At 44.1% G+C, this 27,318-nt stretch overlaps 1 protein-coding gene across 2 annotated transcripts; it reads left to right on the forward strand.

The window, feature by feature from the left end:
* On the forward strand, positions 1–25,487 carry CASC3 (CASC3 exon junction complex subunit). 2 transcript variants are annotated; one of them, XM_036268829.1, is made up of 14 exons: positions 1–251; positions 644–671; positions 1,015–1,052; positions 14,586–14,744; positions 14,830–14,969; positions 15,506–15,682; positions 16,537–17,222; positions 19,828–19,892; positions 20,172–20,286; positions 20,523–20,621; positions 20,847–21,061; positions 22,156–22,278; positions 22,432–22,493; positions 23,833–25,487. In XM_036268829.1, the coding sequence occupies exons 1-13, from the start codon at positions 21–23 to the stop codon at positions 22,453–22,455; spliced, it is 2,100 nt and encodes a 699-aa protein (XP_036124722.1). In that variant the 5' UTR covers positions 1–20; the 3' UTR covers positions 22,456–22,493; positions 23,833–25,487. The 2 variants fall into 2 exon arrangements, with proteins under 2 accessions (XP_036124722.1, XP_036124724.1); XM_036268831.1 differs by having other exon boundaries at positions 23,838–25,487.
* Positions 25,488–27,318: the final 1,831 nt, after the last annotated feature.

Here is a 27,318-nt window from a genome sequence, read left to right on the forward strand (position 1 = left end):
CGGCGGCCGTTCTCCGTAAGATGGCGGACCGGCGGCGGCAGCGCGCTTCGCAGGACACAGAAGACGAAGAGTCTGGTGCTTCCGGCTCAGACAGCGGCGGTTCCCCGGCGCGGGGTGGCGGGGGCTGCAGTGGTAGCACTGGAGGCGGCGGCAGCGGTTCTCTGCCTTCCCAGCGCGGAGGCCGAGCCGGGGCCCTTCATCTGCGGCGGATGGAGAGCGGGGGGGCCAAGAGCGCCGAGGAATCTGAATGTGTGAGTGTGTGCGGGTGGGGTGGGCCGGGGCGGGTGGCTTGTGGGCTCATGCGTGGCGTGTAGGTGAAGACGGGAGGCTGGGAGTTGGTGGTAGATGCTGAGGCATATCGTGTTGGAGTAGAGGACGGCTATCCCAGTGCGGTTTGCGTCCATGGAGCCCCAAGGAAACAGGAGAGGTTGGGGTTTTCTGGGAGGAGTGCAGAGCCGCTGTAGATGGACAGTGAATGTTTATTCAGAACCGAGCTGGAGGTGAAGAGACCGGACCTCCCTCAGATGCTACTTGTTAAAGATGTGCCATTCCTCATTTCCCTTTTTAACCATGTCGTTTTGAGTCTTCAGCTCTCCACCCTCTGGAAATCACAAAACTAACCATGACTTCTCCTTTCCTTCAGGAGAGCGAAGATGGCATCGAGGGTGATGGTGAGTAGCATCATGATGAAATATTTGCCCAAAAAACTCAGGTCACCTATTTCCAGCAGTTCACGTACTCTCAGATTGTTAGGGATCTGGGGAAGGGTGCTACAGAGTGGCTCTTTGTAACATAGTATAACGTTTTAGCAGTATGATGTTAGGCAAGTCATTCTTTGAACCTGTTTCCCATCTGTAAATGGGGACTCTAATTTTATTTACCTCATAGAATGCTTTCAGATTTAAATGATATTTAGCCTGACCCACAGCAAGCAATCAGGTAGTGTAATTATAATAATTTCTGTTACATTTTTATTCTTTACATATTTCTGTTTTTTTTTTTTTTTTTTTCCAGCTGTTCTCTCAGATTATGAAAGTGCTGAAGACTCAGAAGTGAGTGTGATAGGTGTTTTTTCCTTTGGTGTACGTTGGAAAATGCATTTTATTGTGTGTGTGTGTTTAATGTATTTTAAAAACATGTATATGCCTGTGGTTCAAAAGTACCATGACCTAATTGTTACTCTTGTGTATTCTTCATTTATGCTTTTGAAAAACTGTTACAAAAGGTCTTTAAATTTTTTTTTTAATTTATTGATTGATGTTAGAGTGAGAGATCCATTTGTTGTTTGGTTTATTTATGTGTTTATTGGTTGATTATTGTATGTGCTCAGACTGGGGATTGAACCCACAACCTTGGTGTATTGAGGTGATGCTGTAACCAACTGAGCTACCTGGCTAGGGCCCAAAGGTCTTGTTCATTTAGAGTGAGGGAAACTTGGTGCAAACCTTTTCAGGCCACATGTGTTACATTGTTAGTGGTTAGCTTTCACCCTATCTGAAGAAAATCAGGTTATAAATCAGAGAATGAAAACATCCTGAAACATCACAGGGCATATGATAGATCATTTTGTGCTACCTAGATAGTGAAGCCAGCCAATCAGGGCCAGGGACGAACTGTAACTGAGGTACATGCCCTTGACCAGAATCGAGCCTGCGACTCTTATCTGCGGGCCGACACTCTAACCATGAGCCTAACTGGTCAGGGCATATATAACAGAGTTTTAAACAAGAGTAATACATTTAGACTTAAAATTTAAAGCAGTATTTGTCAGATCCAAGGAACATCTGCATCATAAAATCTGTTTGCCCAGTCCTACTGAAACAGAATTTTGCAGAGGGAGGGAAGACTCAGACTTTCATTTATATATTAATAAGATCCCAGGTTGATGCTTATGCACAGGAACATTTGAGAATTACTATTTTTATAACAATTACTTTGTCTGCAGTGGGGGGAGTTGATCTGAGGGAAACAAGATTGGAGAAAGAAAAGATAGTTAAGAAAGCTATTGTTTGCCTGACCAGTGTGGCTCAGTGGTTAAGCATCTACCCATGTACCAGGAGGTTGCCAGTTCGATTCCTGGTAAGGGCACATGCCCAGGTTGTGGGCCAGATCCCCAGTGCGGGGCATGTAGGAGGTGGCCAGCCGATGTTCTCTCTCATCGATGTTTCTCTCTCCCTCCCCCCTCCTCTCTCTCTAAAATCAATTAAGAAAAAAAATATTTAAAGAAAGAAAGAAAGCAATTGTGGAAGTCTAGACAAGTAGTGAACGCGGCACAGAGTGTAATGGTGGCAGTGAAAATAGAAGTGGACAGAATTGAAAGTTATTTAGGTTGTGGAATTGACAGAATGTAGTGATTGATGAGATGATTTATTTTTCTCTCAAGTCCATGGTGAAGTTATCTGCAAAGATCAAAAGGGAGATGAGAGATTTTGAGGTGAGGGATGTTTGCAGTAGTTAGTAGAGAATGGGAACATTGGAAAGACTGCCAGGCAGTATGGGGTGTTCAGTGAGGTTTGGTGATTTTAAATTTATAGCAGCTCATTATTCTGTATGTAAGTGAGTTTGGGTGTTATCCTAACAGAAAGGAAAGGCTACTGAAGGATTAAGTGTGAAGGATGAATTGTGGATGAGGCAGGACTGGAGGCAGGGAGATCGGTAAGAGGTTGTTAGGATAACCCAAGGAACATAATGGTACATTGAAGAAGGAACATGGCTGTGTGACTGGCAGTATTTAGACAAATTGGAGAGATATTTAGGTGGTATTAATAGAACTTCTTGATTGGTTGAATGTGAAGTCTAAGTTAAGAAGGAGTCAGAGGGCCCTGGCCGGTTTCTGTCAGCGGTTAGAGCGTTGGCCCACAGACCAGAGTCCCGGGTTTCATTCCGGCCAAGGCCATGTATCTAGGTTGTGGTTTGTCCCTGGCCTTGGTCAGGGTCATGTGGGAGGCAACCAGTCAGTGTGTCCCTCTCATGTCGATATGTGTGTGTGTCTCCCCCCAACCCCAAGATAAATGTTAAAAATATCCTTGGGCCCTGACCGGTTTGGCTCAGTGGTTGGAGCATCGGCCTGCGGTCCGGAGAGACCCGGGTTCGGTTCCCGCTAGGGGCATGTGCCTCAGTTGCAGTTTGTCCCTGGCCCTGGTTGGTTGTGCGGGTGGCGACCACTCGATGTGTCCCTTTCACATCGATGTCTCTCTCTCTCTCTCTCTGTTCCTCTCTCTCCCTCCCACTCTACCTGAACAAAAAATGGAAAAATGTCCTCAGGTGAGGATGATTAAAAAATATATATATATCCTTGGGTGAGGATTAAAAAAAAAGGAGGCAGAGGGATAAACAGGTTGAGGAATGGTGGTATTCACTAAGAATGGAACCATAGGAGGAGGATATTTCAGAAAGGACAGTGGTGGGTTAAGTTTTGGATGTTTTGATATTGAGGAACCTATAGTAGCTACCAGACACTATTTAATTAAAACTTAAGTTCCTCAGTTTTAATAGCTACATTTTATGTACTTATTATCCACATATGATTAGTGGCTACTATATTGGACAGCATAGATTAAAAAAAAAAATTATCACAGAAAGCCCTATGGGAATGTGCTGGTCTAGATTACAGAAGAAGATTTGATATCCTGACTTCCACATTAATCTGTTACTTGCTTGCATTTTTTTTTTTTTTTTTATTGATTTTAGAGAGAGAGGAAGGGTGAGAGAGACAGAAACATCAGTGAGAGAATACATCAATTGGCTACCTCCTGCATGTCCCCCAGTAGGAATTTGGCCCACAACCTGGGCATGTACCCTGACCGGGAATGGAACCAGTGACCTCCTGGTGCATGGGTCAATGCTCAACCACTGAGCCATACCAGACTTGCTTGCATTTCTTCTTGGTTACTGACTATATACTTAGATGCTACAGTTTAGTCTTGCCTATTTTTTATTTTCTTCATTGATTTTTTAGAGAGAGAGGGAGAGAGAGATAGAAACATTGATGAGAGAGAACATCAATAGGCCGCCTCCTGCACGGCCTCCACTGGGGATCAGGCCCGCAACTTGGGCATGTGCCTGACTGGGAATCAAACCGGCGACCTCTTGGTGCATGGGTCGACACTCAACCAATGAGCCACATTGGCCTGTTTTTTAAAATGTGTTTTTATTTTATTTATTTGTTTTGTTAATATGTTTTCATTGATTTTTTTTTAGAGAGAGCGATAGAAACCGATGTGAGAGAGAAATATCCATCAGCTGCCTCCTGCATGCCCGGGAATCGAACTGGAAACCCGGGCATGTGCCCTGACTGAGAATCAAACCAGGACCTCTGAGTTGGTGGGATGATGTTCAATCCACTGAGCCACACCGGCCAGGCTATTTTTATTTATTTTAAATCCTCACCTGAAGATATTTTTTTCATTGATTTTTTAGAGAGAGTGGAAGGGCGTGGGAGAGGTAGGGAGGGGGGAGAGAGAGAGATGAGAGAGAGACACACACATAACACACACAACAATTGGTTGCCTCCCACACATGCTTACACTTGGGACTAGAGAATGAACCTGCAACCCAGGTATGTGCCCTTGACTAGGAATCGTACCCAAAACCCTTGGGGGGAGGGCAGGATACTGAGCAACTTTGGCCAGGGTTGTTTTTATTGATTTTAGAAAGAGAGGAAGGGAGAGAGATATATTCAGGATATTTTCTTAGAGGTTCAGTAATTCTATTAGAATTTTCTTGGTATTGTTCATTCATTCTGAGTCAGTGTTCACAGATATGAGATGTGCTGTTCTGCAGTATGTTATGGAACTCCTATTCTTTGCCTAACTTCAGTATTTAACCCTTTCTTTCTAATCCTTTTTATCTTCTTCTTTTCTTATCTATTGTTAATCCTCACCTGAGGATATTTTTCTATTGATTTTTTTTCTTTTATCTTTATTGTTGAATGTATTACAGATGTTCCTCATTTTTCCCCCATTGACCCCTCCTCTCCACTCCCACCCCCCTCCTGCCTTTTCCCATATTGTTGTCTGTGTCCATTGGTTATGCATATAAGTTCTCTGGTTTATTTCTTCCCACCCCTCAACCCCCTTCTCTTTGAGATTTGTCAGTCTAGCAACCAATGTGTTCTTAATCCCTTCACCTTTTTCACCCATCTCCCCAACCCCCCTCCCATTTGGCAACCAACAAAATGTTCTCTGTATCTATGAGAATGTTTCTGTTCTGCCTGTACATTTTGTTTGTAGATTCCATTGTCGATAGATATGTATTCATTGCCATTTTGTTCATATATTTTATCTTTTTCTTCAAAAAGACCCTTCAACATTTCATATAATAACGGTTTGGTGGTGATGAACTCCTTTAACTTTTTCTTGTCTGGGAAACTCTTCATATGGCCATCAATTCTAAATGACAGCTTTGCAGGATAGAGTAATCTTGGTTGTAGGTTCTTGCTTTTCATCACTCTGAATATTTCTTGCCACTCTCTTCTGGTCTGCAAGGTTTCTTTTGAGAAACCAGCTGACAGTCTTATGGGAACTCCCTTGTAGGTAACTAACTTTTCTCTTGCTGCTTTTAAGATTCTCTCTTTGTCTTGAACCTATTGCATTTTGATGATGATGTGTCTTGGTGTGGGCCTCTTGGGGTTCATCTTGTTTGGGACTCTCTGTGCTTCCTGGACTTGTATGTCTGTTTCCTTCACCAAGTTAGGGAAATTTTCTGCCATTATTGTTTCAAATAGGTTTTCGATTTCTTGCTCTCTCTCTTCTCCTGGCACCCCCAAGATGCAAATGTTGACACGCTTGAAGTTGTCCCAGAGGCTCCTTACACTATCCTCATTTTTTTAAATTCTTTTTTCTTTTTGCTGTTCTGATTGGGTGTTTTTTGCTTCCTTGTATTCCAAATCAATGGTTTGCTTCTTGGCTTTACCTACTCTACTATTGAATCTGTGTAAATTATTCTTTATTTCAGTTAGTGCCTCCTTCATTTCTGACTGTGCATCCTTCATTTCTGACTGGTTCTTTTTTATGCTCTTGAGGCCCTCACTAAGTTCGCAGAGGTTCTCACTAAATTCATTGAGCATCCTTATAAGCAATATTTTGAACTCAGCATCTGTTAGGTTGCTTATCTCCCATTTCGCTTAGTTCTTTTCCTGGAGATTTTTTCTGTTCTTTCATTTGGGACCTGTTTCTTTGTCTCCTCATTTTGGCTGCTTCCTTGTGTTTGTTTCTATGTATTACTTAACGAGAGGTATGGGGCTGAGACCAGATGCTGCTTGTTTGAAAGAATTTAGGAAAACCTGAAGCAGGATTCAAGACAGGCCAGTCCTATGGTGAAGCAACTGGCAACATCTTGGGTGGGCCTGAAAGTTGGGTGGGGCGGGGCCTCAGGGAGTCACCAGGGCGGGGCTACCAGTGTGAGCCAGGTTGCTGGAGTCCCAGATATGGCGGCTGTCTGCTGCCCAAGGGATGGGCTCACCAAAGGAACAAAGGTCTCTGACAGCACGTTTATCCTGGAGAAAGCCCTCTCGCCAGCCCTTGCTCCAGTGCAGAACAGCTGAGTTCTTCCCTGTATGTCTCTGGTGCCCCTTGAGCTGCCTCCCCTCCAAGCTTAGAGGGAGTGAGTCCGATAAGTCCGTGCACAGGCCCTTTAAGGAGCTGCCTGGGGCTCCAGCCGACTCAGCCTCCCTGAGCCTCAGTTCCCGCTGGTTTTTCCAGCCAGAAGTTATGGGGACTTCTCTTCCTGGCACTGGAACCCTCAGTGGGGCACCTGGTGTGGGACGGGGACCCCTCAGTCCTCAGGGAGGACCTTCCCAGCCAAGGTATCCTCCTGATTTTTATCCTCCACACGTGGGTGTGGGACCAGCCCATCTGCCTCCGCCCCTCCTACCAGTCTCGATGTGGCTGCTTCTTTAATTCTGTAGTTGTAGGACTTTCATTCAGCTTGATTTCAGGGGGTTTTGAATGATGGTTGTTCTGTACTTTAGTTGTAACTTTGATGTGATTGTGGGAGGACGTGATACGGCATTTACCTGTGCCGCCATCTTGACCGGAAGTTACTTTTGTTTTTTTTTATAATTAATTACTTTATTTTTGTTTCAGATGTTTCTCCTTTTCCCCCCACTGATTCTCCCCTCTCCCTCCCTCCCCGCCGTCCCCAGCTTTGTGGGTGGCAACCAGTCAATGTGTCTCTCACATCGATGTTTCTCTCCTTTTCTCCCTCTCTCCCTCCTGCTCTGTCTGAAAATAAATGCAAAAATGTCCTCTGGTGAGGATAAAAATAAATAAATAAACTAATAAACAAATACCATAGAATTGTATATTTTATTTTTTAAATATATTTTTATTGATTTTTTAGAGAGAGACAGAAATATCGATGTTGAGAAAGATACATCAATTGGCTGCCTCCTGCACACCCCCTACTGGAGATTGAGCCTGCAATCTGGGCATGTGCCCAGACCAGGAATCGAACCAGGACCTCTCAGTCCATGGGACAACGCTCAGTCCACTGAGCCACACTGGCCAGGCTAGAATTGTACTTTTTTCCCCTTTATTTATTTTAGAGAGAGAAAGTGAGAGGAAGAGAGGGATAGAAACACTGATGAGAGAGAACATCAATTGGCTGCCTCCTGCATGCCCTCTACTGGGGATTGGGCCCACAACCTGGGTATGTACCCTGACCTGGAATCAAACCAGCAATCTCCTGGTGCATGAATCAATGCTCAACCACTGAACCACACCAGCCAGGCTAGAATTGTACATTTTATTATTATTATTTTTATTTATTTTTTTAATCCTCACCTGAGATATTTTTCTATCTATCTTCAAACAAAGTGGGAGGGGGAGAGAGAGAAAAACATCAACGTGAGAGAGACACATCGACTAGTTGCCTCCCGCACGACCCCGTCCAGGGCTGGGGACAAACCCCAACCAAGGTACACGCCCTTGGCCAAAATCGAACCCGCAGTTCATTGGTCCAAGGGCCAACGCTCTGCCACTGAGCCAAACTGACCAGGACTAGAATTGTACATTTTAAACGGATAAATTGCATGGCATGCCAATAAAGTTTTTTGTTATTTTTTTTAAAAACCCTGCCTATTGCCCTGGCCAGTTTGGCTCAGCGGTTAGAGAGTCAGCCCACAGACCGGAGAGTCATGGGTTCAGTTCCCACTAAGGGCACGTACCTTGGTTGCAGTTTGTCCCTGGCCCTGGTTGGGGTCATGTGGGTGGCAACCACTCAATGTGTCTCTCTCTCATCTATGTTTCTCTCTCTCTCTTCCTCCATCTCTCCCTCCTGCTCTATCTGAACATAAATGCAAAAAAAATGTCCTCAGGTGAGGATTAAAAACAACAACAACCACCCTTTCTATTACTCCTGTTTTTCCCTTATCCTCTCACCTACAACTTAAGATATCTATTACTCCCTTGACTTTCCCACTATCAATCAGTCCTTTCCCACATTCACTTTCCTCTCTCTAGATTCCATGGCCCGGCCCATTCACTTCAATCACTACTAATAACATTATCAGTTCCCTTACCATTCCCATGTACTCAAGACTGGACCAACTCAAATGTCTCCTTTCTCTAGGGCTATAACCAGACTACTGACCATAACTGACAGGAGTTATAAACAACTTCATGCATCAATGTCACCTCTACCCTTAGCTACCCAAATCTCTTTTAGTCTCACAACTCCTACTTTACCTTTCCACCAACCTCTTTCTTCATGTCTTTCCTTCTATTTCTCAGAGAAAATGAAACAAAGAAGGGAACACCAGCTTCTTCCCCACACACCTGTCCATCCCACCTCTCCATAACTATTATTAAAGATGTTTCCCTTGTCACATTTGTATTTCTTCTCACGTACTCAGTCAAGAACACCGGTACACGTATTAACTATGCCCTTCCCTTTCTTTCCCTTACTCATTCTTTCCATCTTTAACCATACTTTATTCTCCAACTTTAAAAAAAATAACCGCCAAACCCTCTCTTAACCTCATAGGCTTTTTCCCAGCTACCAACTTTCTTGCCTCCTGTTCAGTCAAGTTACTTTTTTTTTTTTTTTTTTATTTAATCCTCATCCGAGGACATTTTTCCATTTTTTGTACAGACAGAGTAGGAGGGAGAGAGAGGGAAACATCGATGTGAAAGGGACACATCGAGTGGCTGCCACCCGCACGACCAACCAGGGCCGGGGACAAACTGCAACCGAGGTACATGCCCTTAGCGGGAACCGAACCCGGGTCTCTCCGTACCGCAGGCGGACGCTCTAACCGCTGAGCCAAACCGGCCAGGGCTCTTTTAAAAATGTTATAGCCCGGCCAGTGTGACTTGGTGGTTAAGCATCGACCCATGTACCAAGAGGTCACCAGTTCGATTCCCAGTTGGGGTACATGCCCAGGTTGTGGGCCTGATCCCCAGTAGGGGACATGCAGGAGGTAGCTATATATGTGTATATATATGTGTGTGTGTATACACACACACACACACACACACACTCATTCCTTTTCTTGATGGTGTAAGGTTTTGATTTTGAGGATGTTCAGTATATGTTTTTTCTTTTGTTGCTTGTGCTTTTGGTATCATATCTAAGAAGCCTTTGCTGAATTGAATTCATGCCAAACCCAAAGTCATGAAGACTAACCCCTATGTTTGTTTGTTTAATTTTTATCTATCAATTAGAGAGAGAGATGAAGGGGGAGAGAAACATCGATTTGTTGTTCTACTTATTTATGCATTCATTGGTTGATTCTTGTATGTTCCCTGACTGGGGATCGAACCTGCATCCTTGGCACGTCAGGGTGATGCTCTAACTAGCTGAGTTACCCAGCCAGGGCTTAACCCCTGTGTTTTCTTCTAAGAGTCTTATAGTTTTAGTTTTTACATTTAGGTCTTCGATTCATTTTGAATTAATTTTTGTGTATGGGGTAAGTGTCTAACTTCATTTTTTTTTAAGTGTGGCAGTTTTTGTCAAAGTCTAGGGTATTTAAATTTTAAGATGTAGGAACTGGAACAGGTTTACTTTAAAACCCGCATACCAGTTCCAGGTGTCAACGTAAGAAACATTGAAACCTGTAGAGAATTTTTGAGAGTTTATTTGAGTCAAACTGATCACATATGCCAAGTAGCAAGATCTCAAATGCTGTGGAGAATAACAGTTTTTTGTTGTTGTTGTTTAATCCTCACCAGAAGACATTTTGCATTTATCTTCAGAATGGGTGGGAGAGAGAGAAACATCAGTGTGAGAGAGACATATCAACTGGTTGCCACCCGCACAACCCCAACCCAGGCCAGGGTCAAACTGCAACCGAGGTATGTGTCCTTAGCGGGAACTGAACCAGGGCCTCTCTGGTCCGTGGGCCAATGTTCTAACCACTGAGCCAAACCAGCCAGGGTGAGAATAACAATTTCGTAGCTTTTATGCATTTGAAATTAAGGAGGGAATGTAAGGAAGATTACATGGAGGTGGGAAAATGTAATGCAGGGGTTGGATTACAGGGTAGTTAACAAGATCATGTGCTCTTGCGAGGGCTATTGCTTATTCATAGGTGTGTTAACCTAGATGCACAGAAACAGTGGATGGGGCTGGCTTTTTATATATATATATATATAATTAATTTTTTTTTTTCTTTATTGGTTTTAGAGAGGAAGGGAGAGGGATAGAGAGATAGAAACATTGATGAGAGAGAACATCGATTGGCCACCTCCTGCATGCCCCCCACTGGGGATTGGGCCCACAACCTGAGCATGTGCCTTGACTGGGAATCAAACAGGCGACCTTTTGATGCACGGGTCAACACTCAACCAGTGAGCCACACTGGCTGGGCATGAACAGGGCTTACTTAAAGCAAAGATAAACCTTTTACTGAAGAAGTTATGGGCCTGAGGCCTGACTACCCACCATGACCTGCCCATTTAGGAATTTATGATCAGATCACCCTATGAGGGCACTTTCCATAGAAGCCCTTTTTTCATCCAAACAGGTAAGACTGGTCTGGAGTGTGGCCATGGAAATGGATGCCTGAAGTGGAGGTGAAGACTGAACTCATTGCTAAAGTCTTCAAGTGAATGAATGACAGGGTGGGCCCAGGCAGAGGCACAGAGGTATAGATAGGTGATAGTAGCCCCCAGAGGAGCAGGAGTTTAACAAAAGTCTGGAGAAGTTGGATCTTGAAGAGACATTGAAAACAAGGAAGACATCAACTCCACCCCTTACTCTGAAATATGTGAGGAGTGGAAGAATTAGCTAAAACCTCTGCAATGAGAACTCTGCTAGTGAAGCAGTTGCTTCAGGGGAGAGTTAGGCTTTAGAGTTGGAAAGAGTGTTCACTGAAGTGGTGGAATCAGCAGTAGGGGAGTTTGTCTCTGGAAAAGAGTTTTCATGTCAGACCTCAGCCAAAACTGTGTGACCCTAGGGTAGCACTTTGGTTTCAGTGAGACCACACTTTGACTCTAATTTGGAGTCTCTTCAGCGCTCTGCCATTTGTATCTTCCTGTCCTGCCCTGGAAACAAAAGTAGTTTTCTCATTTGGAATAAAAGAGTTGCCTCATTTGACATTCCACTACAGACTAGAGGAGGTGGAGCATAAAACAGAGTTCCCTTATTAATCATGCTGATACTATTATATAAGATGTTTGAATTCAGTCATTGTGTGTGTGTGTCATTAACTAAGATCACATATATACACCAAGCAAGATTCTTGCAATTTCTGCTTCAGAACCTGCAGGGAACATAGAATCAAGGAAAGAACTGAATGATTACCACCCACCTATTCCCATCTCAAGAAGAGGGAACACATGATTGAGGGGAAATGGGAACAACCAAGGGTATTTGGTTGTTAAAAAGCTATGGGTAAAGGCTTGATTTTCATGGTGTGGGTGTGGTCAAGCAGTCTTCCTTAATTCTGTGTTTCATACCAGTATCGCCTTTCTGAGAATCTAACTCAGAACACTTAGAGGCCAAAATACCCAGGTGCTGAACAGGGAAGAACGAGGAAGAGGAATTAATTGGCTTGTCTGCGCCAGTCAGGCTGACTCAGCTGTATTTGAAGAAAGAGCAGGAACTTAGAGCTTCTTGCTTCATAAGGAATCTCTCAGTGAGTCTCTGATCAGATTCCTGAGGCCAGCCTGGGTCTAAGTTACAAAAGGATCTGGTTTAGGTCACGGCAGTTATACACATTTACCAGGTGGCAGAGGTGTATTAGTACCCTGACTTGTTAACCCAGTAATGGGGACTAGACCACCTCCCTTGAACCCATTTCTTTGTGTCCTCACAGGTCTCTAAACCTACCTCCCCAGCCTGTAGCTCTGCCTCCTTAAGTCCAAATCCTGGGAGGACAAGAAGATGAGAGTAACTCTATTCTAAATTTATTCCCCTTAGCATGAGCCTTAGCTGCACTCTTTTTCTGCCTAGAATTAGCCAGGAATATTATACCTGACCCTTTCCAGTGACCCCTATTTAGAGAATGGCCTAAACACCCTCCTTTGTGTGAACAGACCCACCACCTTCTCTGTCACAAGCAGGATTATCTGATCTTGATGTGGCAGGAGGGGGAAAGATGGTATAGAGGAGAGAGCTCTTGGGCTTTAATTTTTGTTTATTTCTAAGATGGATTTTTTTTTTTTTTAATCTTCACCCAAGGATATTTTTTTTCCATAGATTTTTTTTTTTCATGAGAGTGGAAGGGAGTGGGAGAGAGAAAAAAACATCAGTTGGTTGCCTCCCGTATGTGCCCCAACTGGGGCTAGGGATTAAACCCACAACCCAGGTATATGCCCTTGACCGGAAATCGAACCCAAGACCCTTCAGTGTGCTGGCCGATGCTCTAACTACTGAGCCACACCGGCCAGGGCTCTAAGATGGAATATTTAACTTGTTCTCTAAGATTTCCCTAGTCAAAATTTTATGATTATGTAATTTTTGTACAGACTTGTTAAGGGGATCTCATGCTGCAGAAAATTTAGTATTTATATCATAGACATAAAAATATAAGCCTTTTTTTTTTTCTTAAGAGAGAGAGTGGAAGGGAGAGGGAGAGAAAGAGAAACATCCATGGTGGAATGAAACATTGATCGGTGCTTCCTGCAATCCCTGACTGGGAGTTAAACTGACAACCTTTTGGTGCTCAGGACGGTGCCCCACCAAACCACACCAGCCAGGGCAAAGCCGCTATTTTTCAACTTGAGGATAATAGTGCTTTGGGAAATCATGGAATTATTACCAGGAGTTTGGAAATCCACTAGCTCAGCTAAATTTAAAGTATTGTTGAATGTATGGTTGTTGTTTGTCATTATGTTTTCTCAGACAGTGGATACTATACTGAACTGCTGTCTCATAGAGATCCATGATAAATTTAGATCCTAAAAGGGGGTTCACATAATCTAAAAGGTTGGGAATCTGTTCTAAGCTATTTTGATATGAGAGAATTTACAGCTTGAGTTACAGTGTAGTTATTAGGCACTGCATGTTTAAGAGACGATGCATAGGTAGAGAAATGATCAGCACAGGTTAAGCTCCTTCTGTATGCTAGGTACTTGACTGGCTCCCATCCATATTCCCTGGGTTCCTTCCCTAGAGGCTGCCACTGTTACCAGTTGATTGCATATCTCCCTGAAAAGCTTATACAGATGCGCGCACGCACGCACACACACACTTTTTTTTCTGTTTGTTTTTTACCCTCACCCGAGGACATTTTTGCATTTATCTTCAGAGCAGGAGGGAGAGAGGGTGGAAGAGGGAGAGAGAAACATAGATGTGAGAGAGACACATTGACTGGTCACCACCCACACGACCCCAACTGGGTCCGGGGCCAAACTGCAGCCAAAGTATGTGTCCTTAGCAGGAACCAAACCCAGGTCTCTCCAGTCTGCGGGTCGACACTCTAACCACTGAGCAAAACCGGTCAGGGCACACATTTTTTTAATGTGATTTTAACACTACAGTGCCTTTATCTTCTAGAAATTTTAGTAAGAATATTGATATGTTTGCTTTTAATTTTTAAGTTTGTTAAAAAAATGTTTTCCTGAAGACTGGAAAATGAAAAAATGCACCTTTCAGCCTTGGCTAGGTGGCTTGGTTGGAGTGTCATCATCCAGTACACCAAAAAAGATTGCAGGTTCATTTCCTAGACAGGGCACATACCTAGGTTGTGGGTTCAATTCCCAGTCAGTTGGCGCTTGTACTGGAGGCAGCCAGTCAATATTTCTCTCTCACGTTCATCTTCTCCCTTCCTCTCTCTCTCTCTCGAGTCAATGAAAACATATCCTCAGATGAGGATATAAATAAATATGCACCTTTTAGATCTTTCTTTCTCCTCACCTGAGTATATTTTTTCCATTTATATATATATTTTTTAGAGAGAGTGGAGGGGTGTGGAAGAGAGGGAAAAACATCAATTTGAGAGAGACACATCAGTTGATTGCCTCTCTGAGCGCATGCCGCAACCAGGGCCAGGGATCAAACCTGCAACCCAGGTACATGCCCTTGACTGGGAATCAAACCCGAGACCCTTCAATGTGCCATCCAGCGCTCTAGTCACTGAACTCACCGGCCAGGGCCATCTTTCAGATCTTATCTCCATAGATGATGGAAACTTTTTTCAGGGTGAAGAAGGGGAATACAGTGAAGAGGAAAACTCCAAAGTGGAATTGAAATCAGAAGCCAATGATGCTGCCAATTCTTCAGCAAAAGAAGAGAAGGGAGAAGAAAAGCCTGACCCCAAAGGCACTGTGACAGGAGAGAGACAAAGTGGGGATGGACAGGTCAGTACCCACCCAAGGCTTCCATTTTGGGGCTGGAAGAGGGGCTGTCAACTTTGGAGGGAGTAAGGAGCCCTTTGTCTTCCAGGAGAGCACAGAGCCTGTGGAGAACAAAGTACCTAAGCATTTGGATGATGATGAAGATCGAAAGAATCCAGCATACATACCCCGGAAAGGACTCTTCTTTGAGCATGATCTTCGAGGGCAAACTCAGGAAGAGGAAGTCAGGTAACAGCCACTTGCTGCTACTGTTTAGTATGTATTTAGAGTTTATTGTATGCTAGGCACTTTGCTGAGTGCTTTACCTGTGTTATTTCACTTACCACTCACAACATTTTTAAGGTAAGTATTACTTCTTGTACAAATGTGAAAAGAGAGGCTTAGAATATTTGGTAATTCTTGGTGAAGCAGCTGAGATCCACACCTACCTACCCTTCCACTGCCTTTCTTATTCTGAGGCTCAAGGCCTCTGGGATCTGAATTACTTGCATAGGCTCTGCCTTATAGGAGAGAGATGTTTTCAAGGTGCTGAGTAGTTTGAAGTGAAATCTTTTTTATTTCTATTCCCGTTGCATTTGAGCCCAGCAGGCCCTGATGTGCTATGATGCACTCTTGCTTTTGGGAGGCCTGTTTTGTATGATCTGAGAAGATGGAGAGAATACATGAAGTTTCTTCTGTTTCTCTGCCCAACCCTGTTTGTTTCATGAACATCTTTACTTGACAGATTCTGCCAACCTAAGACACTTTTTCTTGGTTTTATCCAGACCCAAGGGGCGTCAGCGAAAGCTGTGGAAGGATGAGGGTCGCTGGGAGCATGACAAGTTCCGGGAAGATGAACAGGCCCCAAAGTCCCGACAGGAGCTCATTGCTCTTTATGGATATGACATTCGTTCAGCTCACAATTCTGATGACATCAAGCCCCGAAGAATCCGGAAACCAAGGTATGGAAATTTTGGAGCCTAGACTTGACATGGTAGAAAGAACCCTGCTTTTTTATTATTTATTTATTTATTTTTGTTACAGATGTTTCTCCTTTTTTCCCCATTCACACCCTCCTCCCCATCCCCCACCCTGTCCCCAGCTTTGTTGTCCACATCTGTCTGTTATACGTACATGCATATAAGTTCTGTGGTTTATCTCTTCCCTCCCCCCAACTCCCTTCTGAGGGTTGTCAGTCTGCACCCTACTTCCACGTCTCTGGGTCTACCCTGTTCCTCAGGCTGTTATGTTCATTATATTCAATAAGTGAGATCATGTGATAATTTGTGTTTCTCTGCTTGGCTTGTTCCACTTCGGATAATACTCTCCAGGTCCCTCCATGTCATCTCAAAGGATAATAGATCTTTCTTTCTTACAGCTGCATAGTACTCCATTGCATATATGTACCACAGCTTTTTTATCCATTTGTCTACTGATGGACACTTGGGCTGTTTCCAGATCTTAGCTATATTTATTTTGTTAGTTAATTAGCTTTTTAAATACGTTTTTATTGATTTTTTCTTTTTTTGAGAGAGAGGAAAGGAGAGAAACAACAATATGAGAAACATCGATTGGCTGCTTCCTGCACACCCCCTACTGGAGATTGAGCCCACAACCCTGGGCACGTGCCCTGACTGGGAATCAACCGGGACCTCTCAGTCCATGGGATGACGCTCAATCCATTCAGCCACACCAGTTGGGCAGAACTCTTTTTTTTTTTTTTTTAATACCATTCCAGCAAGTAATTGAATAGGAGAGGAATATGGGAAGTCTTCCTGGTCCTCAGTTTAAGACTTTTTCTATTCTACTTATTCAGGTTTGGGAGTCCTCCACAAAGAGATCCAAACTGGATTGGTGAGCGGCCAAACAAGTCCCATCGCCACCAGGGTCCTGGGGGTACCCTACCCCCAAGGACATTTATCAACAGGAAAGCTGCAGGTACTGGCCGCATGTCTGCTTCCAGGAATTACTCTCGATCTGGGGGCTTCAAGGAAGGTCGTTCTGGATTTAGGCCTATGGAGGCTGGTGAGCAGCATGGTGGCCGGTCTGGTGAGACTGTTAAACATGAGAGTAATTATCGGTCACGGCGCCTGGAGCAGACTCCTGTGCGGGATCCATCTCCAGAAGCAGATGCTCAAGTACTTGGCAGTCCTGAGAAGGAAGAGGCAGCCTCAGAGATATCAGCTCCTGCTCCTGACACTGCACCACCACCCCCTGACAGGCCTGTTGAGAAGAAATCCTATTCCCGGGCAAGAAGAACCAGAATCAAAGCTGGAGATGCAGTCAAAGTTGCAGAGGAGGTGCCCCCTCCACCTGAAGGGCTGACCCCTGTACCTCAAGTTCCAGAAACTACACCTCCTCCACCTGCTAAGACTGGGAACTGGGAGGCTCCAGTGGATTCTACTACAGGTGGACTTGAGCAAGATGTGGCACAACTAAATATAACAGAACAGAATTGGAATCCAGGGCAACCTTCATTCTTGCAACCACGCGAACTTCGGGGTAGGTACCTTAGGGTTAATAACTAGATTTTTTTCCTTTGCATCATTGATTTAGGGGCATGAAACTTAATCTCTCTCAGGGATGTAGTGTCTGACAAATATCTGTTTTCATTAACTGCAGAAAACAGGTGGATTCCTAGGTATATTTATCCCAGGACCTCAGAGCAGTTTTATCAGTTATCTAAGGTTGCCCTACTACTTTGCTTACTATTAACTGACCAGTCAGCAGTAATTAGCTCCTTACCCTGGCCGGTGTGGTTCAGTTGGTTGGAGTGTTATCCTGTACACTGACAGGTGGCGGGTTTGATTCCTGGACAGGGCACACACCTAGGTTGCAGGTTCAGTCACCATAAGGGAGGTAAATGGTTGATGTTTCTCTCTCTCCCTCTCCACCCTCTATCTAAACATCTTGGGTGAGGATTGAAAAAAAAAAAAAGAGCTCTTAGATACAGAATTCTTTACCACTCTCTGTAGAAAAGTAGAAGGCAGAGTTTTTATTATTTGAGATAATGGTTAAAGTTTGAAAGCAGAAACTTACTCATTTGAATTTGGATGAGAATCTTTTAATCTCTTTGAAAGGAAAGCCTCTCTAATTTCCTTAATCTTCTAGAGCCAGGCCACCCAAAACAACTTTATGTAATGATGCTTTTGAGTGCTTGTAATGTGGCCAGGGGTCTGAGTAATTGAACTTTTAATTTTAAACAATTGAAATTTAAATAGCTACATGTGTCTAGAGGGTATCAGATTGGACAGCACAGTTCTAGAGACTAGGACTTATCTAGCACCCATTTTGCCCATTCTTTGTCTTCTTCCTCCAACCAGATAGATCAAAGAATCTTTTCCTTAGTTTCTGAAATCTAATCTAAACTTACAGATTGGAAATCCTCATATAGACTGAGAGTTTCAGCATCCTTCTCTGGTGTGCATGGTTTTTTTGTTTTTGTTTTTTAACTTATTTTTCTTTATTGATTTCAGAGAGATAAGAAGGGAGAGGGAGAGAGATAGAAACATTGATATGAGAGAACATTGATTGGCCGCCTCCCACACGCCCCCCACTGGGGGTTCGGCTCACAACCTGGGCATGTGCCCTGAACAGAAATCGTACTGGTGACCTCTGGGTGTGTGAGTTGTGCTCAACCACTGAGCTGCACTGGCAGGGCTTTTTTTTTTTCTTTTCTTTTTCCTTGATTGATTTTAGAGAAAGAGGATGTACATGGCTTTTGAATAGTGAAAACCATTGTAGCCTAAACTGGACCTGGAGTGGATCTTTGAATGGAAGAGTATATCCTTTTACTGGTATTTTATTATCATCACAAGAATGTAATCCTTTTTTGTTGTTCTTCTGAGCCATTTTTAGCCAGAGAGGAATCTCTTCCCAAACTCTCAGGCCAGACCTAGGTGGCTAGATATAATCAAGTAGGTTTACAGAACATCCCTCACTGTCCAATTGTTCAGAAACTTTTGGGATGAGGTTTTTTACTGTGTTTGATAATGTAATGTGCTAATTGTAACCTCCCAGGGATTCTGTGCAGGGAAGTATTTGGTGGGAAAAATTTGAACTTGTATTTTCTCACTGAAGTAATTTTTTTTTTTTTTTAATCCTCACCCGAGGACATTTTTTGTTCAGGTAGAGTGGGAGGGAGAGAGAGGAACAGAGACAGAGAGAGAAACATCGATGTGAAAGGGACACATCAAGTGGCTGCCACCCACACAACCCAACCAGGGCCGGGGACAAACTGCAACCGAGGTACGCGCCCTTAGCAGAACCGAACCCGGGTCTCTCAGGACCGCAGGCCAACGCTCTAACCGCTGAGCCAAACCGGCCAGGGCTGAAGTAATTTTTTTAATTTTCATTTTCAAAGGCCTTTTGGGGGTAAATTACCAGATGCTGGCATTGACAGGAAGCAGAGATAGTTTAAAAGAGATTTTGTTAGTAGGTTTTTTTTTTGGTATGTGCCCCTAACGGGAACCGAACCCGGGACTCTCTGGTCCACAGGTCGAGGCTCCAACCACTGAGCCAAACCAGCCAGGGCAGGATTTTGTTAGTTTAAAAGCAGAAAGTCATTTACCTCATTGGATTCTTTTTTTAAATCCTCACTTGAGGACATTTTTCCACTTTTTATTCAGATAGAGTGGGAGGAGAGAGAGAGAGAGAAACATCGACATGAAAGGGACACATCGAGTGACTGCCACCTGCACGACCCAACCAGGGCCGGGGACAAACTGCAACCGAGGTACATGCCCTTAGCGGAACCAAATGCAGGCCTCTCTGGACCGCAGACTGATGCTCTAACCGCTGAGCCAAACCAGCCAGGGCTTACATTTTTTTCTTTATTGAATTTTAGAGAGGAAGGGAGAGGGAGAGAGAGACAGAAACATCAATAGGCCACCTTCTGCATGCCCCCCACTGGGGATTGGGCCCACAACCTGGGCATGTGCCCTGACCAGGAATTGAACTGGTGACCTCTTGGTGCATGGGTCAACACTCAACCACTGAGCCACACCAGCCAGGCACATTGGATTCTCTAACCTGTCATTTTCTTGATGGTATCTTTGAGTTTCACATTTGTCTACCCTGCAGCAGTGACTTTTTTGGTGTATTACAGGTATGCACAACCATATACACATGGGAGCAGGACCTCCACCACAGTTTAACCGGATGGAAGAAATGGTACAGAAGGGGGAAAGTGTTAGATGGAGAAGGGAGAGGGAGCTGCATGTAATAGCTTTTGAAATCACTTTTCCCATCAATTACCCATGTTTCATTAATTTGGGTCTCCAGAGGGTTTAGGTTCAAATCTTGATGTTTTTCACTGATTTTTCAATTTATTTTGCAAATGTTTCTTAAACACTTTCCATGTACAAAGTCCCACTTAAAGGAGGGTTGGGAATTTGAATGAATCTCAGCCTTCTGGAAGTCTTTTTGCTCAGGTCTATTTCTTTATTTCAGGGTGTCCAGGGTGGGCGAGCCAAACGCTATTCATCTCAGCGGCAGAGACCTGTGCCAGAGCCCCCTGCCCCTCCTGTGCATATCAGTATCATGGAGGGACATTACTATGATCCACGTGAGTTTTTCTCTTATTGTTGGGGTATCTTTTTTGGCATGGTGAAGCAAACTAAGAGACTAGCCTCCTGCCTTCTAGATTTTCTTTTTGACCCCTCACAGTGATTATTGTCTGGTTGCTGTTTTCTTCACATGGAAAATTGAGAGCATCTCCTAAAGGGCTTGGGGGATGGGGAGACTTGTCCATGTGATATGAAGAATGAGAGTTTATGATAGTCCCAATGTGATATTTTACAGTGCAGTTCCAGGGACCAATCTATACCCATGGTGACAGCCCTGCCCCACTGCCTCCTCAGGGCATGATTGTGCAGCCAGAAATGCACCTTCCCCACCCAGGTAAGCATTGCACCTCTCATTGTATGCTTCCAGTACATGAGGATGTGTGTTGGGGGCTTTACAAACCCCATCCTCCTGAATTCTGTGCTGCTTACCTATGAGCCACTTTGGCTGCTTGGGCAGCAAACCTCATGGGTCCATCCTGAGGACTTCCATCCTGAGCCTGTTTGTACTAGAAATGGTGTTATTTTGTATTTCAATTTTTGTTTTCCTCTCTTTGTTCAGGTTTACATCCCCATCAGACACCAGCACCTCTGCCCAATCCAGGCCTCTATCCCCCACCAGTGTCCATGTCTCCAGGACAGCCACCACCCCAGCCATTGCTTGCTCCTACTTACTTTTCTGCTCCAGGCGTCATGAACTTTGGTAGTCCCAGTTACCCTTATGCTCCAGGGGCACTGCCTCCTCCACCACCTCCTCATCTATATCCTAATACACAGGTGAGATGGCTAATGAACAGATTTTTATAGGTACACATCCTTTAAATCAAACAGGAATGTGGTATGGGGAGAACACTCAAGAAATTTGAGAGAATATTTCTTTTTTTTTTTTTCATTTTTTGTTCAGATAGAGTAGGAGGGGGAGAGAGGAATAGAGAGAGAGAAACATCGACGTGAAAGGGACACATCAAGTGGTCACCACCCACACGACCCAACCAGGGCCAGGGACAAACTGCAACTGAGATATGTGCCCTTAGTGGGAACCGAACCCGGGTCTCTGGACCGCAGGCCGATGCTCCAACCACTGAGCCACACCAGCCAGGGTGAGAGAATATTTCAATGCCACTGATTTGCATGTGGTGGTGTCAGGATGCCTCTTGGTGGTCAGCAGCTGGAAATGCAGCTTATATAATGCTTATCATCTGTGTATTCTCTTCAGTTTCTTTAATAGTGTTTCATCTAACTGTTTTAGTATGTCTTAGGTGGCCATTTATTCAACTGCATAAAGAAACTATTCTGCCCTGGCTGGTATGGCCCAGAATGTCGGCCTACAGACTGATAGGTCTCAGGTTTGATTCCCAGTCAAGGGCATGTACCTGGATTGTAGGCTCCATCCCTGGCCTTGGTCAGGGCACATGCAGGAGACAACCAATCATCAGTGTGTCTCTCTCACATCAGTGTATCCCCCCCCACCCCCGAAAAGTCAGTGGAAAAAATATCTTCAGGTGAGGATTAACCGAAAGAATCTATATTTTATTTACCAGCCCTACCTCTGCTTGTACTGTTTAACTCCCAATAGATTGAAACCACCTGGTATCTAGAGTGTCCCAGCTGAGTTCAGCCTCTTCCATTTGTCAGCTGATGACAGGAATTAGAAAAAGCTGGACAGTAATTTGAAGAAGTAGGAACCAAAGCATAATTAAGACATACTAAGACAGAAATGAATAATCATTTTATATTTAAGGGGGGCAGCTTAGAGATTTAACAATTATAAATTCCCTAATACTTTTATTTTTGTGCCTGAATAATGTTTTTTGTTCGTCATAGTTTGGATTAATTCCTAACTTTCTCTTCTGGCTTATTGGGGTGTCCAGGCCCCATCACAGGTATATGGAGGAGTGACTTACTATAATCCTGCCCAGCAACAGGTGCAGCCAAAGCCCTCCCCACCCCGGAGGACTCCTCAGCCAGTCACCATCAAGCCCCCACCACCCGAGGTATGAGAGTTTCTTCCTATGCTTTAGGGCACATCCTACATCAGTGGGCTTTCCTTTTCTTTAGAAGATTTTCCTTCTGTTCTGGGTGTGTTTCTATGGAAACAGTAATCATTTTTTTTTTAATGACCTGATAATTTTAATTTTTTATTTCAGGTTGTAAGCAGGGGTTCCAGTTAGTATGAGTTTCAGATTATTTTAAATCTAACGATATAAAAGTAAGTGCACCATTTACTATGACTCTTACAAAACATTTTTAAAACTAATGCTCATGCTTAGTTGCCTAACAATTGCCTAATTAATGCTTTAAGTTGTAAACATGGGTTATCCTTGGGGAAGACTTAAGTCTTAAAATTTGCCAGTTTGTTTTGCGATTGCATTAGCAGGGTTGAAGTAGAAATCACTGTTAACTTGGTAGAATTTCATTTGGGAAGCTGCAAGGAAAAAAGGTAGGAGGGCATTTTTTGTTAAGGAGAAAGGAAATCTAAATTTGAGGTGTTACCTCAGCCATAAAATCTTACCATTTGCGACAACAGCATGGATGGACCTAGAGGATATTATGCTTAATAAATCAGTCAGAGAAAGACAAATACCATATGATTTCACTTTCTTAAAAAAAATATGTTTTCATTGATTTTTTAGAGAGGAAGGGAGAGAGATAGAAACATTGAAGGGAGAGAGAGAGAACATTGATTTGAGAGAGAAACATTGATAGGCTGCCTTCTGCACGCCTGGTGATCGGTCCTGCAGCCTGAGCATGTGCCCTGACTGGGAATCAAACCAGGACCTCTCAGTCCATGGGACCACGCTCAATCCACTGAGCTGTTTATTAGATTCCACATAAAAGTGAAATTGGCCAGTGTGGCTCAGTGGATTGAGTGTGGTCCCATGGACTGAGAGGTCCCGGAGCGATTCCTAGTCAGGGCACATGCAGTAGGGGTCATGCAGGAGGCAACCAATCAATGTTTTTCTCTCTCCCTTCCTCTCTCTCTAAAAAAAATCAATAAAAGCATATTTAAAAAACAAACGAACAAAGTTGAAACAGACATGGATACAGAGACTAGACGGATGGTTGCCAGAGGGGAGGGGAACTTGGGAAACTGGGTGAAAAAGGTGAATGGATTAACAAGTACAGATTGGTAGTTACAAAATAGTCATGGGGAATGTAAAGTATAGCATAGGGAATATAGTCACTGATATTGTAATGACTATGTATGGTGCCAGGCGGGTACTGGAAATATCGGGGAACACTATATAAAGTATATGCTTGTCTAACCACTATGCTGTACGCCTGAAACTAATACAAAATAATATTGAATGTAAGTTGTAATTGAAAAATAAAAAATTATATAGTAAATAAATAGATAAATTTAAAGTGTTACAGTAGAGCCAATTCTAAAGGTCATGGAGAAAGACCATGGGGGTTTTGTTGTTGGGTTTTTTTTGGACATTACTTTAAAACACATTATTTAGAATGTGACTTTTTGAAAACGACTTGTAAAAACCCAGAAGGTCTACTAACACTGGTCATTATTCCCTTTTCCCCACCCCTGTCAGAACAGTAGAGGTGGAACCCAGGAAAGAAGAGAAATACAACTGGCTGTCTACTACCAGGAGGGCTTCAAAGATGAAGGGTGGCTCCTACCAGCAAGCAGCTGAATAAGGAGGACCCCTGCCTTCCTCTGAGGACAGGCTCTGTTAGAGAAAGAGAGAAACAAGTGGCCTTCCTCCCATCTCCATTCTTTGCTTGAGTTAGCTGTGCTCAGAGGAACAGAGATTCAGACAGCCCAAACTTCTGAGTCTACATCTAGGAACCCAGGTTTTTGGCTCTTCACTTTGTCCTGGGAAATTCAAGTGTCTTCTGCTCCCAGGGAAGCTCTTTCCTGTTTATTTTGTTTTCTGAGATGTTTTTAAAGCCTGGCTTGCTGTTCTTAAATTAATATTCTCTTCGTTTCTCTCTCTCTCTCTCTCTCTCTCTCTCTCTCTCTCTCTCTCTCTGCCTTTTAAGTGAGATGAGTTCATTTTTCTGGTTTGCTAGCTCCTCTGGTTCCCTTTTGGTTCTTCCTTGCAACCCAGATAATTGAGAATTTACCAGTTGGTCTTTTCCCACCAAATGTACAAAGAGCTGGCCTTTCACTTTTGGTTGGCCTTTGTTATTATATACTTGGATTCTTTTAACTCCTCTAAGCTCAAAGTTTGTGGTAGGAGCCCTTCTTCTTTACTTCAGTTTTTAGGAGTCTGAGTCTCCATCAGTCCCTGTACTCTGGTATGCTTCATACCTTTACTGAGGGCAGTCTCTGCATTGGGGAGAGATGGCAAATCACGTGTTTTTGCGAGAAAGGGAGGGTGGAGTGGGAGCCTTTGCACCTTAGGGATATATATATATATTCATACAGTTCTCAGGGCTCAGTCTTTGAGGTAAGTGGAATTAGAGGGCCCTGCTTTTCTTATTTCCATCCCTCCTATTGCACCCCTTTTCCAGTTACTGTGGACCAATGCATCTCTCTAGAGGCAAGTACTATCCAATAAGCAGTCTGCCTTGTCCTTGATAATTGCTCTTCTTCATGTATTTTCTGCTACAAGTGTTTTAGATGTTACTACCTTATTTTCCTCAAGTTCTTCTCCTGTCCTTGCAAGCAGAAGACACCGCACCTGGGCTTAAGGCCTAAGGAAGCCAGTCACTTTTGCGGCAAGGGCTCCTTTCTTCCCTATCCATTGGCGCTGAACCACTCTCCTGTTGCCTCTGTGGAAGAGATTCCTGTTATTGCAGCACTTGTGTCTGCCAGGGGTAACTTGACCACTGTCTCTGTCCTTCTACAGAACCCGAGGGAGAAGGTGGCAGCTTTATCTCTCCCCAAGTAATATCACTATTTCTATTCTCTTAAGCAGCTGGCCTGACCACTCTGAGTCACAGGTGTATGGGGAGGGAGAAGAGGCACTTAAGCTGTAACCCTAAAGGAGGAAATAACTAGGAGATTCTTCCAGGGGTAGCTGGTGATGTGCCTTTGGTAGGCTGTTTCCTTTGCCAGGCTGTTCCCTTTGCCTTAAACCTGAAGATGTCTCCTCAAGCCCTTGGGCAGCATGCCCAGATTCCCAGACCTTAAGACACTGTGACTGTCGTCTCTGTTGGTCCACTGTGTTTCATTGCAAGAATTTCTCCATGTGTGTTGTTACTATTTTAAAGGGTACACTTTTGTGATCGGTATTGTGACTTGAATATAATAAAATTTAGACTATAAACTTGGCTTTTTTGCATGAGTTTTGATTTGAGAGTGAGGGAAGATGACTCCTTGATTCCCAGACAATCACAACTCAAGCCAGCTCAGACTTGTGAAATGGAAGCCCACAAAGGTGAGGAGCCCCTGTGAAGCCACAAGAGTGTCTATATTCCCCATCAGTTATCTTTCCTGACCACATTGCCACATGGATTTCAGGACAAAATCTTGAGGTGCTGTTTACCCACATGAATATCATATCCCCTATGCCTGTCTTTGAGTTTGACAATAATTTTTCCAGGGTAATGTGCCAAATGTCAGTACAATTGGACTAGATCCCAGAAGAGGGCTAGGTGCAGGTAGCTAGCTAGCTTCTTGAAAAGGAAAGAGTCATCGCTGGCACTGAAGTATCAAGGACCACAGTCTAAGAAACAAACGTTCCTATCAATCTTCGTACAGGCAAAGAGGAAAGGCAATTGAAAGACCTCTAGCTGTGCCTCATGCTGCCAGCTATCTCTGCCACTTGGCCTCTGATGAGCACAGGGCAGTCTTAGCTTCGAGTCGACTGTTTTCTCCTCCAGATCCTGGGTGGGGTGGAAGTGCACTACAGAAGCTATCCTTAGTGTGGGGGAGCAATTGAATTTAATGGGGAGCTGGCAGCATCTGTTCTTGAGTCGCACAAATCCTTGTGCCCTGGGGGCGTGGACAGCATGGCACATCTTAAAATGACTGTTGGGACTCCCTTCACCTTTGGTGTTACTACAGTGCAAGGACCATGACTTTCCTCTCCCCCATCCCCAGTTCCTCTTCAAATGATGTCAGTTTGCTTCCCTTCTCCCCCACAGGGTGGTGGATATTTATGGGCCTGATCTGGGGTCATGTAAAGAATGCCAGCCAGCCTTGGGGGTGGGTTACTGGCAGGAGGAATGAGCGGTTTAAGATGCTTCCCCCTCACCCCTGCCTCTTGCTTTCTCTCTTAGATCCCATTGCTCTCTGTTGCCCTGGTAACCGGCTCAGCAAGAAGAAACCCAAGCTCAGCAAAGCCCCCAGGTTCTGTGCCCTCCCAGCCTGCTTCTCAGTGGGCAGAAGAGTGTAAGGGGCGGATAGAATCAACCTTAGATAGCCTTGCCCCATCCCCTTCTAGAAGTCCATGGCTTTTTGTATGCATCTCCTCACAGTTGTTAATTATTCCACCCTCTTTCCCTCAGTTTCTTCCATGATAGAGTATAGGTGCCCTGCCAGCCCTTCTCCCCCTTGTGGTCAGCACACACATCTGCTACCTTGTGGGCAATGCAGAACAGCAGAGAAAGAATCCCGAAGTCTCCCAGTATCTGCCACCTGCTTGTGTTGGGGTGTCTCTCTGGGGCAGTGATTTGCAGCCCTGGCTATTTTAATTACTTGGGGATCTTTTACAAAATACCACAAACCTTGGAGCCATTTCAGTATTTTTATTTATTTATTTTTTACCCTCACCCGAGGACATTTTTCCATTTTTTGTTCAGATAGAGTGGGAGGGAGGGAGAGGAAGAGAGAGAGAAACATCGACGTGAAAGAGACATATCGAGTGGTGCCGCCTGTACGACCAACCAGGGCTGGGACAAACTGCAACCGAAGTACATGCCCTTAGCGGGAACCGAACCCGGGTCTCTCTGGACTACAGGCCGACGTTCTAACCGCTGAGCCAAACCGGCCAGGGCCATTTCAGTATTTTTGAAAAGTTCTGGGTTCTAGTGTGCGGTTGGGGCAAATACCAGCGCTGTTCAAGGAGAACCATGACTCAATGCTGGCTTTCCTCCCTGATTCAAGATCTTGAACTTAGTCTCTGCCT

Source organism: Molossus molossus, unplaced genomic scaffold, assembly GCF_014108415.1.
Source record: "Molossus molossus isolate mMolMol1 unplaced genomic scaffold, mMolMol1.p scaffold_m16_p_19, whole genome shotgun sequence".
NCBI classification, from domain to species: Eukaryota; Metazoa; Chordata; class Mammalia; order Chiroptera; family Molossidae; genus Molossus; species Molossus molossus.

Coding starts and splice junctions, on each gene's coding strand:
- CASC3 (XM_036268829.1), top strand. CDS start 21: ATGGCGGACCGGCGGCGGCAGCGCGCTTCGCAGGACACAGAAGACGAA. Junction 252..643: donor GCGCCGAGGAATCTGAATGT/GTGAGTGTGTGC, acceptor CCTTTCCTTCAG/GAGAGCGAAGATGGCATCGA. Junction 21,062..22,155: donor ATCTATATCCTAATACACAG/GTGAGATGGCTA, acceptor TGGGGTGTCCAG/GCCCCATCACAGGTATATGG.